The sequence below is a fragment of the Lolium rigidum genome, chromosome 7 (genome assembly GCF_022539505.1).
Source record: "Lolium rigidum isolate FL_2022 chromosome 7, APGP_CSIRO_Lrig_0.1, whole genome shotgun sequence".
In the NCBI taxonomy this organism is placed as follows: domain Eukaryota; kingdom Viridiplantae; phylum Streptophyta; class Magnoliopsida; order Poales; family Poaceae; genus Lolium; species Lolium rigidum.
The window spans coordinates 59,538,542-59,555,418 of NC_061514.1; the positions used below are offsets into that span (position 1 = coordinate 59,538,542).

Here is a 16,877-nt window from a genome sequence, read left to right on the forward strand (position 1 = left end):
AAACAGGGATGTAGCTGTGTCATTTAGTCTTGCGTGTCAATGCGTGTGTGTGTGTGTCAATGTGTCATGACTCATGACTGGCAACGTGTCCGTCAGAGCCGACACCATGTAGCCTTTGCGTGGAGGGCCTGACGGAAAACATGTCATGTCCGGAGAAGATATAGTGTTGTTCAAGATTGCTGAATCCTGAATCTTGGCGTGTCTTCTGAATCTTGAAATCGTTCACTTTGGCCTCTCTGCTGAATCTTGAAATCGTTCACTCTTCAGCTCAATGTATCCATTTCGGAAGAATCAGCGTAGATATCCAGGTCCGGTGATGTTGTGCGGCGGAGGAACTGCATCGAAACACCCAATGTTCAGTGATTCCAGTCACTGGGGACTTTGTTATGACTGAACACTCAATTGGCAGCCTCCCATATCACAGGCGAGGAGGAGAGGAGAGAATCCGTTCTCCCAGGTCACCGAGACCTGATCGTTCTCGCCTGTTTCTCGTGCACATATCGGATCTCCAACACAAAGAAAGTTAAAACCAATGGAATGCAGGGGACCGGGACCTGAATCTGAAGGCATCGATCGCACTGTCTGACGACGGTCAAATTGTGTTCTCTGCCGATTGGCGATGCCATCGGCATTCAGCTCATTTCAGCAGCGCCCCAAGCTGATGTGATTTGGTCAACCACTCTACCCGGCCGTGACGAGAGCAGAATTCTCCTACTGTTTCCGATGCTCCCTGGTCAAACCCACGACACAGCCGCTCTGCTTTTCGATCTCTGTTGGGTTGGTGCAACGATTCCAATCTAGTAATAGTCGCTGGTTACTGCTCAGATAGTTCTACTTGTACTTGGAAGATTTCTGTGAGTGATTACCATTGTAACCAGAGCCGCACGAGCCAGTACAACATGGTAGTTACATGATTCCGTTGGCAACGAGTGATGAAAGTTTGGTTAGCTTATCGGCCTACTTGTGAGGAAAACATTTGGTGGTCTGCCCTATACCTCTGCGCTCTCACGGGACTAGTAGGTATATGGATCTTTTTGCAGTGCAATTTCTAGAATCTGCTACCTCCATTCTAAAGCTTAAAGTTTTGTATTATTTTTAGAAAATCAAACTATGTTAGGTTTGACTAAGATTTTACCAAAAATCATTAACATGCAAAATACGAAATTAATATTACTAAATAAATAATAAAATATATTTTTATATGGTATCTACAAAATATTATATTTATTGATAGATTGTTCTAAACGTTTGGTCAAACTTTACTTGGGATGGAGGTAGTATCTCTTAGCCTAGTACATTCCCTATATTTAATCTACTTTTCCTATAAAGTAATGATTAAGGGCCACTTTAGATTCTAGGGATTTCATAGGATTTTTGTAGGACTTCAATCTACATTATTTTTTCCCTATAGATTGCCTTAGGATCAAAGTAATTTTCAATAAATGAAATATCTTAATATCGCGAAAAATCTCATCGCCACCAGATTCAAAACCTCATAGCCACCAGAACTCGAACCACCATTACTAGTCCTTGGATCTTGCTTTCGTGTCATTCTTCGCGACTGGCTTCACCATGGAACTAAGACATGTCCCACAATTGCAATAGTCCGCAGAGCTTCGCATCGCTCCTTCTAAAACCGAACGGCCAAGAAAAATGGTTGCGCGCAACCAAAACCCATCCGTCCTGGCAAACCCCATTTGTTTTCATACGGATTGCCTTACGATAAAAGTAATATTGCTACTTAAATTCCTATGGATTGGATTCCCATGCCCTCAATTCCATAAGAATTTGAACATCCACTTCAAACTCATTCCTAGACTTAAGCGTCTAGGATGGAGACACTTTTCTTGTGTTTTTCCTATGATTCATCCAAACAAACCCTTTCAATAGTTTTTCTATGATTTACAATGTTTTGCACAAGCAAACTTGTAAAATTCCTATGAGTTTCCAATTCTTTCGTTCTTCAATCGTGTTATCCAAAGAGACCCTAAAATACCAACCAAGATACAGTTCAATTTTTTACTAGATTCTAACTCCGTACTCACGGGAACGCACATGTGAGAAATGTGTCATGATCACTTCTAAATTCTACTAATCACACATGTCTAGATTAGGGTTATAATCCAGCGGTTGCGAGTCGGTTGTCCCTTTTCCTGAAGGGCGTCGGTTGTCTCTCTTCCCCAATCCCTTCCGCGTATCGGGGGAAACTCTAGGATTAGTCCGGGCAGCAGCGACATTGTCGTTATTTTCCTTTTTGAAGGTGTTGCTTGATATGCGGCGTTTCGGTGTGCTTGGAGTGTGGTGGAATTCTACGGAGGGCACAATGGTTGCGAGTCATCTTTGTTCTTGTCGAGCTACCGGTGTTGGCATTGTTTTCTTTTTCCTCTTTCTCTTTTGTTCTTTTGGGCTTTGATTGTGCTACGGTCCCAGCGTGCTTGTTGTATCAGTTGGTTGCTATATTAATATAGTGGGGTGAAAGCCTATTTCGAGAAGGAGGGTTATAATCCAACAATTCCTTGTTCTTTCAGATTATCAATGTACACGATAGCCTTTTACTATATGCATAGTGCATTATATTTTGCTGATAATCAACAAAATCCGTTAAGCATGACAATGCACTAAGTACATTCCAGCAAGCATATATAATTTCATGGTAACACAAGCAAAAGAATTCCGTGTGTAAACGCATGCATCACCACTGTTGATGCATTCCGAATTATTATTATTAACTACGGATTTGCTACTCCTCAGGCGACCGAGAATTTGTTAAGTCTCAGTCGACATGCATGACCGTTCGATCTACTTGAAGATTGGCGCAAGCTTGGCTGAGCCGAACGTGGCAGAAAAATAAAAAGATATACCGCAGCGTGCAGGATTCGACCTTTGGACCAAGCAGAACTAGATTAACATGCACAACCACTACGGCAGATACTGCTCCACGTTTGTTATTGGGCACGTTCTCTAATAGAGTTATTTTGTAGCCATTTCCATTTTCATTTTTTTAGTTTTTTCCATTTATTTTTTCTTTTATCTGTTTTATGTATTCTTTATTTATTTTTCAGTCTATTATATGTCCAACCTTGTTCTTGCCTTTGTAACAATTAACTTTTTTGATATATTTTGAGTTTCGTGCAACTTGTATGTTTTGATCCTCATTATTTTTGACATGAGTCACACTCAAGAAATATGCAATTAGCAAATATTTTTCGAAACAAGTTGCACTTGCATCAAAAAGCTTTCAAGTAGCAAGATTATTTTGATATGGGTTTCACTTTTCTCAAGATATGTGCAACTCTATTGATTTCGATACAAGTTGCACTATTCTCAATAAATATGCAACTCTCTTAAGAAATGTGCAACCTCGAATGGTTGCTAATACAAGTACATTTTTATAAAGAAACATGCAATTAGTATACATTTAGGAAACAAGTTGTAAAATAAGCAATTGTCCTAAGAATTGCGCAACTTCAACCGGTTTGTGCTACGAGTTGCACTTTACTCGAGAAACATGCAACCGGTCTTGAATTAATTACACTTTTATCAAGAAATATGAGAGTGCAAGTAGGGTTCTCATACGAGTTACACTTTTTATCAAGATATGTGCAACTCCAACAGATTTTCGCTACGAGTTGCACTGTTCTCGAGAAACATGCAACCGGTCTTGAATTAGTTGCACTTTTATCAAGAAATATGCAAATAGCAACATTGTTTTGATAGGAGTTACACTTTTCATCAAGATATGTGCAACTACAGCCGGTTTTCGCTATGAGTTGCACTTTTCTCGAGAAAACATGCAGCTGGTCTTGAATTAGTTGTCCTTTTATCAAGAAATATGAAAGTAGCAATACGATTTTCATACGAGTTACACTTTTCATCAAGATATGTGCAACTCAAACATGTTTCTGCTATGAGTTGCTCTTTTCTCGAGAAACATGCAACCGGTCTTGAAGAAGTTGTACTTATATCAAGAAATATGCAAGTAGCAATAGTGTTTTGATGATAGTTGCACTTTTCATCAAGATATGTTCAACTCCAACTAGTTTCCGCTGAGAGTTGCACTTTTTCGAGAAAGGTGCAAGTGGTCTTGAACTAGTTTCACTTCTATCAAGAAATATGCAAGTAGCTAATTCGAGTTATACTTTTTATCAAGATATGTGCAACTCCAACCTATTTTCGCCATTAGTTGCACTTTTCTCGAGAAACGTGCAACCGGAGTTACATTTTTCATCAAGATATGTGCAACTCCAACCGGTTTTCGCTATGAGTTACATTTTTCTCAAGATACAAGCAACTGGTCTTGAATAAGTTACACTTCATCAAGAAATGTTGAATGAACAATTTTATATGTATTTCTCAGTTTATTCAAGTTATTTAAAGGTTACATTTTTGCCACACCAAAATTGCACCTTTTTTTTTAGAATCGTGTTCTTGTTTTACAGATATCACCTTACATACAACAGTCTATAATTTTGGACATGAGGTTTTGAAGTAACATTTTAAATAATTTTTTTCTTTTTTTCCAAAATCACACGTACAAGCTAAGTACATTCTATTTTGAGAGAGAAACAAGCTACGTATACATGGTAAGCTACATGACCAGGCCCGTGACAAAACTAATCGACTGAGACATAGCCAAATCTCAGTCGCCTGAGACGCAGCCACTCCCTATTAACTATATCAAAGCTAACCCTGGTTACTGAAATTTTAGCTACTGAGTAACTGTTCATGGGGCGTTTCCCTCCAATTACCGATGGCCACAACATCGTTTTGCACTATAGATGGCTTCACCGTACTATATATCAAGTTTGGCTTTCTTTTTTTCTTCTCGTGTGAATCCCTTAATTACCGGGTCTTTCCGGTTACCTTGTGCAATAGTATCCGGTTGTTCCACGTCCTCCATCTTACTTTTCCCTCTTTCGTCGTCAATAGCCGGTCTAAGAGCATCTCCAGTCGCGTCCCCCAAACCGTCCCCCAAACCGCGCCGGATCGAGCGTTTGGGGGACGTGTTTTGTTCGTGCCGCGTTTGGGGGACATCGCTCCCCAGCCGCGTCCCCCAAACGCCGCCCCCAATCAGAAATTCAAATAGATGCATTCAAAAGAGATCGTTCCCGCCGGTTCGTCGCGATCGAGTAGCGGCGATCGATCAAAGTACCTGGGCGCGCGATCATATTACAGGACCGGTGGTGCATGCAAATTAGAAGAAGGGGTTGGTCGACGGCGTCGTGTCCTCGAGTCGACGCAGGCCCGTCGAGCACGACGACCTCGTCGCGATCCGCTCGTTCCTGTGCATGGTGCGTCTGCTCCGTCGCCGACGCGGAGGCCGACGCAGGTGTAGCGATAGAAGACGCGTCGGCCTGCTCTTGCTGCGCTGCCGCTGCCGCCGATGCCGATGCCGCCGCCGGGGCCGCCGCGTCCGCCGCCGCCATTTTGGCTTCGATGTCGTCGAGGATCTGGCCTTTGAAGAAGTTGTGCGCCGCTCGCGTCCGGGGAGACATTCCCTCCGTCGACGTTCTCGGCGAGGGACATGTCGTCCCTGCGTTTCTTGAGCTCCGGCTTCTCCTCTTGCCTCTTGAGCAGCTCGGCCCACCTTTGGTCGGCCTTCTTGTCGCGGGAGATAAAGGTCGAGGAGACGTCGGCGAGGCATTTCGTGATCGACGCCTGCGTCTTCTCGGACGACGCAGCGTCGGCCAAGGCGGCCTTGGCAGCCTTGTTGCCGATAGGACGCCTGCCGACGTTGCCGGCGGCGCGTCCGGATCAATGGCGTCCTTCCCCTTGGACAACGACAGGCGCGTCAACTTCCATTTCTCATTCACTTTGAGCTTGCCATAGCAATGCGTCGGCGCGAACGGCTTGTGACCATCCGAGTACTTGGCGTACAATTCCATAGCCCGATCAAACTAACCAAAGAAAGCAGAGTCATTTCATCGAACACAATGTGGGCGCTACGGATTATGGAAGAAACGAGTCGTACCGGTTGGCCGACGTCGGCGCCGCTGTCGCCTCCGGTCTCTAAGTCGTGATGGTACCCATGGAAGGAGTTCACCGACGCCTCGGATGATGGCCCATCGCGTCGACATTGCCTTCTCGGCTCCTCTTCATTGGCACTTTCCGGTAGTCGCTGTTGATCAGCTTGCGCTCATCGAACTCGGCCTTGATCCTCGCCCAATACTTCCCGCCTTTTTGGTTGGCGCCGATGATGGAGTCATGGCTCACCGTCGCCCACGACTCGCACAGACAAAGATCTTCCAGAACCTTCCACTTCGGGCCTCGTGTGCCCGACGCCTTCTTCTTCTTCTTCTTCTTCGTCCTCACGCCGTCCGCGTCTACCTCCACGAGATCATCGTCACCGGCACCCTCGTCGTCCTCTTCCTCGCCGCCCTCTTCCTCGCCGCCCTCTTCGTCCTCAACGTCGTCCTCCTCGTCGTCCTCCACCCCGTCCTCTTCCTCGTCGTCCTCCCTCCTCAACCCCGTCGTCCTCCTCGGCACCGGCGCCGTCGTATTCGAGCGGACCCCTGCGGCCGGTGAAAGGGCCGCCGTCCGGACCGGGTCCCGGCTCGCGTTGCTCGTACGCCGGGGAGTAGAGGTTGTTGGGGTTGAAGCCGCCGTGCGGCGGCGCATCCTGGTAGTGCGGCGACAAGTTAGGCGTCACGCACCCGGGAGTGGCGGAGGGGCCGTCGTTGTAGAAGGCGGCTTGCGACGGAGAGAAGACTCCCGAACGTACACCGGCACGTTCGTACTATATGGGCTCGCGTTGGTGGCGGCGATACACCCGGCGATTATGCGGCCGGTGCCGGCGCGCCGCCGCAGCCTTCTTCTCCGGCTCCGCCGCCCTCCGTCCTTTCCGCTCCGCCGTCGATAGCTTCCGGCGCGAGGCAATCTTGCTCGCCATTCATCTTCGGTCATGCCTTCGGGCTTCGTCTTCGCAGCCCGGCGCCTTCCGCGGCCGCGAACGGCGCTTTCGCCCCTATCGTCGCATTGCCGGCGGCTTCTTGGCCGCTTTCTTCGCCATCTTTTTGGGGGCGTCGGCGGCGCCATGGAATGGGGAGAGGGTAGCGGCGGCGGCGGGTGCACGGCGGGAGGGAGAAAGAAATCGGCGGGATAGGAGAAATGAATCGGCGGCAGGATATGTTTTGGGAGGCCTGTGCGCGGCGGTATAGGCGCGATTTGGCGGGAGCGGCGGGATTTGGCGGGAGTGTGAGACGAATTTTCCCTGTGCCGCGGACGGGTCGGGCCCGCGGCGGTTGGCCTCGCGTTTCGTTGTGTCCGGCGTCCCCGGTGCGTCCCCTGTGGGACGGGGACGGGCTCGGGCGCCGGACACCGTATCGGGGCGCGCCGGACAAAAAAGGGCTTTGGGGGACGCGGCTGGAACGCTTTTTTTGTCCGGCGCGCCCCAAATCCCTTTGGGGGACGGTTTGGGGGACGCGACTGGAGATGCTCTAATCCTTTTCACTGTCACGCGGTCAAAGCGGTGCCGCCGTTCCATCCCGAAAAATCTAGGCCCATCCCCACCCAATCTCATCTGCCTCTTCCTCCCCAATCCCATCCCAATCGGTCATGTAAAAAAATCGTCATTGTTGCCGCTCACATGCTGCCTGCCTCCTCTCCCTCCCAGGCCGCCATGCGCCTCTCCCTCCCAGGCCGCTGTGCTGCAAACGACTCATCGGCGTCGGTCGGGAACGCGGTGGGAATCGGCGCGTCCAGCAGGGCCTACTGCACCGCATCGTCGGTGACCCTGGCGGCCGCGGACGCGGTCTGGTCGGCGGCGAACCCCCAGAAAACGTCGTCGGCCGTGGTCGCGTAGGGGGAGAGGATGGAGGAGTCGGTGAGCAGCTGGCGGTCGAGCACTGCCTGCGCGAGGAGCGGGTCGGTGTAGGGCCGCATGGCGCTGGCCTCCACCCTCCGCAGCGCCCGCGCGCCGGCCTGGGCTGACGCCGTCACCAGCGAGAAGGGGGGCATTGGGTGGGCGCGGCGGAGCAGAATCGCAGCATGGCGGGAGGGGTCATGGTATCAGATGGCGCGCGGGGCGGGGCCGAGCGAGTTCAGGAGCAGTGAGGTGTGGCTGGGTGTGCGCGCACGCGTTTGTGGAAAGGGGCCAGCCGCTGCCTCTTCTCCTCAAGGAGCCCTCGAATGTGTACTGAAGGTCCCCCGGCCAGCAATCTCTTGCAGCGAAGCTCCCACCTCTCCTTCCGGTTCTCGCCAACAAGGTGATTAATTATGTGTGCTCTCTTTGTTGCATTTGTGTGGATCTGAAAATAGTATATCTAATGGCGCAAGACTGATGCTTCTCTCTGTTTTATTGTTTGTTGAGGTGTGTTATGGAAGAAGAACACGAGGTTCTGTAGAAAGATTGGCCCCAGATCTTGAAGTTCTAGCAGGTACGATTTGGACTTTTTCAGACATGAGGTGTATTGTAGGGTAGGGATCTCTGTTTGTTCAAAGAAAATTACACCTGCTCTCTTCCCATGTCTGTTCACATTTTGCCTCTGAACTAATCTCAGTAAATATGAAAATGCAGGTTCAAGGAGAGCATTTGATGGTTCTTCTCACAATTCCTCTCTTGTCTCAGTCGTAAAGGTCAGGTGTATCATGCTTGGTTGTATTTTCAGTATATGATTTCCTTGCGTAATGCCGAGTTTCACATCTAGAGGGGGTTTAAATTGTAGCTTTTTTGTATCTTAATTGAGCTGTAGCTTACCGATGATGGTGATGGGTGCACAAAGACCACAGAGGCAAAGTCACAGGGTATATTCTCCTCGCTTTGTACCATGGTTTCTTGGTTTTATTTCACTAGGTGTTCTCATGTAAACAAGGATAGCCCCGTTTTTAGTGGGAGGGTTGGTGCAGGTGGCAATGGCAAGAAACTGATCCGATCAAGCACATCCACAACTGCTCGAGAGCCCCTGCCAGGTGAAGCATGTTTTGCTGTTCCAATCACCTCTCTCTTGACACGGTCCTCTCTCTCTCTCTCTCTCCCCCCCATAATCTCTTCTCTGCATTTGCTTACATTTGGAATCAATTTGTTGCTGAATTTCGTGAATCTTTTTCTACTGAATATGTCCTTCATTTCATTGCCTAGGTTTCAGTCTTCCCAATGAGTTGAATTGTACCTTGATCTGCCCATGGATGAGCAAGCAAGCAGGCTATATGTACAGCTAAAAGGTACGGCACCACTCTCATCCAATCAATTACATACCTACAGATGTAAATTTTTCTATCTGAAGCTGAGATGCAATGTTTGTTTTGGTTGATGCTAAATCAGTTTAGCTGCAACTTTTTCTATGTCATGGCTGCACACGCTTAATATTAGAAGCTAATATTTAGGGATACCTTGCAGTTTTTACCTAGCTAGGAATGTTTTCTGGTTACATTAGGCTATTATGTTAGAAATAAACTGTGGCATTGTCTAAATTTATAATTCCCGCTTGAAAATATTGTTTTCATTGTTTCTGTCATATTTTTTTCCTAGATCCATTCTCAGCTGTGTGGGTGCTGCAGGGAAGGTGTACCTGTGCCTGGCAGTGCGAACGACGACTCACTAACCTCCGCTAGACATTGAGCGCAGCCTGCAGAATCACAGTTATATCGTGCTTCTTATAAGTATTGTACGCGATGTAAATTTGGTGCTCCAGATAAAAGGCTGAGAGACAGATTTGCGTGTGCAGCTGAAAAGCAAATGTTTAGGTCCTTAAGCAATAAGAATTCTTTATTGGCTTAGAAACTCAATTTGTGCCAAGAGTTTACAAGGACTTTCCGTTCACAAGCGCATGTATTGAGCACTCATTGTTGGTGTGTTTTCTTATGAGCACTCACTGTTGGTCTTTTTTGGGGGTTTCCATTTCAGGCTATCAATGGTGAGGTGGAGTCAAAGTACTTAGTGGACCTGTGGTCAAGGAACCACCCCTGCTACATTGGCGAGTGGCGGCTCCTCAGCGTTGGCCATCATTTGCAGTATCTCCTTCTGTAGGTTTGTATTTTGTGAGATTTTTACAAAGCGACTGAAGTGCAATGTGACAAAATCTGATTTTCAGTTATTTGTAACCCTGTGTCCTTATTCATTTGGTGGTGAAATTGTACTTTCTGTAGCTCCAGCAGCAGCAGTGTCGATGACAAGCTGGAGAAGCCCATGACAGAAGCCATGGACGAGCTGTACGGAGAAGCTCCTCTACAAGAGCCTGTTGTCAATGGCATCAACACAAGGTTCGCCCTCTGCTCCTCTATGTCAGGTAGCATTCTTAGCACATACTTTCTGCTCATCTATGTCAGTTGTTATTTGTAGATTCAGTTGCTGCGTAGCGCTCACACTGCAGTGGTGTCAAAGTATGTCTGTACAAAAAGAAGCATTTGTATTGATTCAGCTAACTACATGTTTCCGTACATTAAACATGTGTCAAATGGTTTACTCAGTACAAATGATTTGATTATATCAGCGGCCTCGCCCAGCTCCTCAGTTGTTCTTTTTGTTCTTCTCTGTTCGAGCAGATCAACGGTTTCACCGGCACCGACGATGGGATCGTAGCGCAGCTTCTCACCTCAGTGCAAGCAACTGTCCGAGGATAATGCAAAAGGTGACCTATCTTCTGAATGTTAGTGTACATGTCATCATTTCATAACAACAATAGTTCATCCTATGTCTATGTCAGGTAACATTTGATCGCATTGCATGCTAGAGGACGCGAGCGAAGAATCCGGGACTGTCTAATAGTTTATTTGATGCTACGCATTTGTGCTCTCTACAAAGCTCAAGGATATCTAGCTCGGCAGCTGTGTTCAATTAAGTTTGCAAATGTCAGCACCAAAGTGAGAGATTCAGGTGTGTTATACTTATTGTCTGCAAATAGATGAACCATGCAGTGTCCTGCTTCGATCTAAAATGTTTGTATGCTCTAAATTTGTCTCTTGTCTTTTGTTCATTCCAAGATGATTGTCAAAAATTTGAGGTGGAAGCAAATTAAATCAACGCCCTGTAGTTTTGAAGCAGTCTTGCACGGCAGCGAGCTCCGCGTCGTGTGACAAGAAATACCAAGGATATTTGCTTGGGAGTCCGAAACTCTAGAAAGGTTATGAATGTGGTGTCTCCATGGAATTGGATTCGACAAGTGTACATGTTGTGGCCTCAGCAACTTGAACATATGACACTGTTTACATTGTACGCCGAGTGCATATTTTGCAATAGACTAGAAGATGCAATCTGCCTTATTCTAGCATTTGCCTAATGTAATAGCCTATGTTCAAGGAAAAACAGTAATGCAGACCTAAAGGATATCACAATATCTCATAACTGTTTGTATCAATTAGATCATATTGGTCAAATTTGAATATTTGATATATTTAAAACCAGTGAAACCACGGGGGCGCGGCGTGCGCCGCGCCGTACACTTCCTAGTATTAATAATAGGAGCAAGTAGAATAAAGTTGCAAGGCACGTATCACCGCCGTTGATGTATTCTGAATATTAATATTACAAGTAATTAGAATAAAGTTGCAAGGCACGTATCTCCTACATCTCCAACTAGACTTAAATGATCATTACATATTTCTAAAGTTATACTCTTAACATGCTTACCAAGTAGTAGCTCGAGACACAGAGCCTTAGTTAGAGGGATAAGAAACTTATATTAACACTAGGTAAAAAAAAAAATACTTAGGGAATAGAGACAACCGACGCGGGTAAATGATACTTTCCCTCAATATGTTTGCTCTTGTTGTGGAATATGAGATCCTAGATACCTTAATTGCCACATGTTTATCACAATACACCATTACTGCTTTGATCCTTTTTTTGCATTATCTTTGAATTTAAAAGAAACTCTTTCAGCCACCCCACCTCTCATTTACTTTACTTTTTTATTTTCATATGATGGTGGTGATCCTATGTGTCACCCGTAGCTAGCGTGCACGCGCATCCCTATTTAGGCTAGGCGAGCAAGTTTTTTTTACTTTACTTTTGCCTTGTTTTCCCCCTTTCAGTTTTTTGGGCTTTTCCTTCTATTTTATTTTCTCCCTTTTTCTTTTGCATGTATTTGTTTTCATTTTTGGTTGTTTCTTCTGTTGTTTCCTTATTTTCCTTCTCATTTTACTTTAGTTTTATATTTCTTGAAATAAATAAATACCTTTTAAAATACTTAGATATGTGTTATTCATATGTGTGAATATTTATTTATTTTTAATATTTTAACATTGATTATTAAAAAATACACAGGCATTTTAAAATTATTATTTGATTCATAAGAGTATTTTCATAAATATATGAATATATATTCATAAATACATAATTTTTTTATTATGTGCATGATTGTAATTACTTTATAAATACTATAACATTTTTACTTAGTATACATCAATTGTTACATCTAATAAAGGGGAATTATTTGGTATGCGTATAAATTTGTTCTCCATCATGTAATTCGTTTTCCATTTTTTTGAATAAACATCGGAAGGGGCGTCCCCCCTACTTCACATCATTTATTAAAAGCAACAATAAGTTGAACTTGAAGCAGCTATAGTCTTACAAGCGAGGAGAAAGAGGAAACGACAAGGGGTTCAGAAATGAAAGAGAAAAAGAAAGTATTATAGCATCCCAACCATTCAGAAACCTAAAGTTGGAGAGACATTTTTCTTCTTTCTTGGCTCTACAAGTTGGAGAAACCTAAAGAAAGAGGAAACCTATAGTTTGCAAGTTTCCATCCATTGCCTTGCTACAAGTTGAATCGTTTTTCCTTCTTCTTTTGTTTTTCAATTTCAATTAATTATTATGAATTATTAAAAGTTAAACTTTTGAAATTGATAAAAAGATTAAAAAAACATACGTACATGTCAAATGGGCCTCATTTTAGGTGGCCATGGAGGAACGCTTGAGCGGCATTGCTCCCTGCTGCTGCCGTAGTTTGGGCTGACATGAGCTGATTTGCTTTTTCAGGAAGGGCTGGCGTGAGATTTTGGGCACAACTAAATAACTATCGATCACCATACACTAGGGCTGGCCCATCAAGTCTTGTACGCGCAAGCAGAAAAGCCCCGTTGGGGCGTTGGGGGGGGATGTTGACTCATGCGTTCCAGGCTTCCAGGGGAGCGGGAGCTCCTAGGGAGTTGCTTGGGGGCTGCTTTACACCGACCTGGTCGGTGCCAAGCGTGGAGCCGCGCACCCCCGGCCGTTGTTGGGCCCGGCCCACTATCCCCCGACAGGCTGTTTTATTTCGCTGCCCGTGTGTGGCTAGCTGGGCCGCGGCCCACTAAAAGGTAATTCTCGTTTCGATTTGAACATTTTTCGAATTTGAACAATTTCAGATTTGAACATTTTTTAAATTTTGAACAAATTTTAGATTTGAACTTTTTAAAATTTAACAAAAAGAAAATAAACAGAAAAGAAACAAAAACAAAAAAAAGAAACAGAAAAGAAAAAGAAAAGAAAAGAAACAGAGACATAAAACAGAAAAAAAACGTGAAATGGGCCGACCAGGCCGGCCCATACCGCGCGCGCGGGGGTGTGCGGCGCGCGGTAACCACCGACCTGGTCGGTGTATAGGAATTGCCGAGTTGCTTTCTGCCGACCTGGTCGGCGGAAACAAGCCACCGCACCCCCACAGGTAGGCAGCAGTTTCATGGGCCGCGGCCCATCAGGTACACTTTTTCTTTTCTTTGTTTTGTTTTTGCATTTTTAAATCTTCACGTTCTTTTGGAAAAACAAAATTTTTTTTTGAGGTTTTTAAAAAAATATTTGAACGTTTTTCTAATCTGAACAAATTCAAAATTATTATTTTTTAAATATAGATAACTTTAAATCTCGAACATTTTAAAAAAATTGAACAAATTTGGAAAGTGAACAAATTTCAGATTTTGAACAGATTTCGAAATTTAAACGAATTTCTAAATTTGAATGAATATCGTTTTTTTCCAAAATTTGAACATTTTTCGAAAATGAACATATTTTAAATTTGAATCTTTTTCGATTATGAACATTTTTCGGATACGAACAATTTTTTGCTTTGAACATTTTTCGTTTTGAACACTTTTCAAATTTGAACATTTTCCGAATTTGAACTATTTTCAAATTTAAATTTTTTCGATTTTGAACAAAAAGAAAAGAAACAGAAAAGAAAACAAAACAAAAAAGAAAAAACAGAAAAAAGAAACAGAAATAGAAAACGAAAAAAAAGAAAAAAAAGGTAAAATGGGCCAGGCCCAATACCCGACCAGGGTGTGCGGTGCCGGGTAGGCACCGACCTGGTCGGTGTATAGGGTTTTAAGCGGGAGCAAGTCTCCCTCCCGCCTGAACCACTGGCTTATGGGCCTTCCGGCCGCGGCCCAACAAAAGGAACTCCCTCTTTTTTCATTATCTTTTTCTTTCTTTTATTTTCTATTTTTTTCATTTCTAAAGCATTTTAAATCTGAAGTTTTAGAAAACCGAACATTTTTTAAAATTATTTTAAAAAAGTATACATTTTTAAGAATGAACATTTTTTAGAATGAAACAAATTTCAAAGTGAACATTTTTTAAATTGAACTTTTTCAATATGTAAATTAATTTAGTTTTGAACAAATTTTGAATCTAAACAAATTTCAAAGTTGACAAAAGTTCAAAAATTAAAAACTGAACAAATTTTTAAAAAAATCGAAATATGAGAAAATTTTGAATATGAACAAATTTCATAGTCTGAACAAATTTCGAATATGAACAAATTTCATAGTCTGAACAAATTTCAAAATTTTAACCCTTAAATCTGAAAAAATGTTTTTACAAACTTCGAAATTGAAAAGGTTTATAATATGAAAAAGTTCGAAATAAACTGAAATCAGAAAACCGTTCAAAAAACTGAAAAAATGTTTTTACAAACTTCGAACCTGAAGCCTGAAGGATAGGAAGCAGTCTCCCTCTCGCTAGATGGGCCCGGCCCAGAACTGCTTTCCCCTAAGCGGCGTCCCACGTATCCTCCGCAATGAGCGGAGAATAGGTTTGCCCCAGGGGAGCTCCTCGACACCGACCTGGTCGGCGCTTGGAGGATGCCGCACACCCGCGCGTCCTGGGTAGTTAGCTGGGCCGCGGCCCAACATCAGGTAATGCGTTTTTTTCTTTTTTGTTTTTTTTCTGTTGTTTCTTTTCTTTTTTAAAAAATATGTTTTTCTTTTCTGTTTATATTTCGTTTAAAATCTGAACATTTATCAAAATTAAAAAACTTTTCAAATTAAAAAGAAATCACTTTATAAAAAATCTGAACATTTTTCAGATTTGAATATTTTTTAATTTGAACAAAAAATGTATTTTTTTCTATGAACAATTTCCGAATTTGAACATTTCTGAACTTGAAAAAAATTTATATTTGAACAATTTTCGAATCTGAACGATTTTCATATTAGAAATTTTTTGAATTTAAACAAATTTCATATTTGAACGGTTTTCAAATTTGAAAGGTTTTCGAATTTGAACGATTTTCAGATTTAAACGGTTTTCAAATTTGAACATTTTTTAATTTAAACATTTTCTCAATTTAAATATTTTTTTAAAAAATAAAATTTCCGAATCTGAAAAAATATAAACAAAACCGAAAACAGAAAAAAAGAAAAAGAAAACAGAAAAAAAACCAGAAAAAAAAGGATAAACAGACACAAATGGGCCTGGCCCATACCCGACCAGGGGGTGGTCGGTGGCCGGTAACCACATTTCTGGTCGGTGTATAGGTTTCGCCGGCTTCCAGCCCCTTTGGCCTCCATCCCCAGATCTTGTACCCCCTCTTAAAAAAGAAGCAAATCTATTTTTGTCAAGGATAAATTACATTGCATTCATTTATACAGAAATCAATCAATTTTTAACAAAACTTACCATTCACGATTGATTTTCCCTGTTATTTCGGTGATGGTCGTCTATATATACCATGATCTCTTCTCCTATCAACATCGACACCCGAAGCATCCCGTATACTCGGCGACTCCTACCACAAAAAAACCATGGGGCCTTCACAAGCTCTCCCCGGCCTCGTCCTCCTGCTGCTCCTCGTCTCGTCCAGCGCCTCCGTTCTGGACGACACATGCAAGTCCTTCGGCGCCAACCACAAGGACATCGGCTACGACTACTGCATCAAGTTCTTCCAGGCCGACGAGGGCAGCGCCACCGCGGACAAGCGCGGCCTCGCCGTCATCGCCTCGAAGATCATCAAAGCAACGGCCTCAAGCACAGGGAAGCGCATCGCCGCCCTCAAGGCTTCGGTGAAGGACAAGAAGGTACGGTCGGGCCTCGACGACTGCCACGACGTGTACTCCGAGGCCGTGGATGAGCTCGACGCCGCGGTGAAGGGCGTCGAGGCGGGCACGCCCCAGGGCTTGAAGGACGCGGTGACCAACCTCAGCGGCGCGATGGACGCGCCCCAGACCTGCGAGACCGGGTTCCAGGAGCTCGGCGTGCAGTCGCCGCTCGCCGCCGAGGACTCCGAGTTCACCAGGGAGGTCTCCGTCGCTCTCGTTATAACGAGCTCGCTGTAGCTAAAGCTTGATTAGTGCACATGTTTCCTGATGGAAATCGATTTTTCATGATTTCAAATATCAATATTTTAGCGAATGCATGTCACACAATCTGTGTATGATCGTGGTGATCATGGGGTGGATGCGCAATAATTCCGTGTTTATTTAGAAGATCTGACGGCATGAGATGTGCACACTATTTAATTTTGGAAACAAAAGATGCTCCAGCCAACAGATACGTACAAAATAAGATATAAACATTGGTTAATTAATATGACAGCCGGATATACTCCCTCCATTCATTAATATAAGATATTTTTGCATTTTGTAGATTTATCTATTTTAATATGTATCTACTCCACTTTTTTTTTTGAAAACTGCTGGGCGTCCCCAGGATCTGATTTCCCAGCCTCCTGGTCCTCGTGCTG

At 44.0% G+C, this 16,877-nt stretch overlaps 1 protein-coding gene and 1 long non-coding RNA gene across 14 annotated transcripts; both read left to right on the top strand.

Annotated features, from left to right (window-relative positions):
* Positions 1–8,011: 8,011 nt before the first annotated feature.
* LOC124674955 lies at positions 8,012–11,291 on the top strand. Of its 13 annotated transcripts, none has more exons than XR_006993119.1 (12): positions 8,012–8,204; positions 8,309–8,375; positions 8,516–8,574; positions 8,685–8,742; positions 8,828–8,950; positions 9,077–9,159; positions 9,842–9,964; positions 10,084–10,197; positions 10,277–10,317; positions 10,480–10,565; positions 10,668–10,810; positions 10,918–11,291. It is a non-coding gene; the product is annotated as an uncharacterized LOC124674955 (long non-coding RNA). The 13 variants fall into 13 exon arrangements; XR_006993111.1 differs by having other exon boundaries at positions 8,015–8,204; positions 10,641–10,810; XR_006993121.1 differs by lacking the exon at positions 10,277–10,317 and having other exon boundaries at positions 9,842–9,960; positions 10,084–10,223; positions 10,641–10,810.
* A 4,648-nt stretch (positions 11,292–15,939) lies between these two features.
* On the top strand, positions 15,940–16,470 carry LOC124673268 (putative invertase inhibitor). Its single transcript, XM_047209382.1, has one exon. The coding sequence runs from the start codon at positions 15,940–15,942 to the stop codon at positions 16,468–16,470; it is 531 nt and encodes a 176-aa protein (XP_047065338.1).
* The last annotated feature ends 407 nt before the right edge of the window (positions 16,471–16,877 follow it).

Coding starts and splice junctions, on each gene's coding strand:
- LOC124673268 (XM_047209382.1), top strand. CDS start 15,940: ATGGGGCCTTCACAAGCTCTCCCCGGCCTCGTCCTCCTGCTGCTCCTC.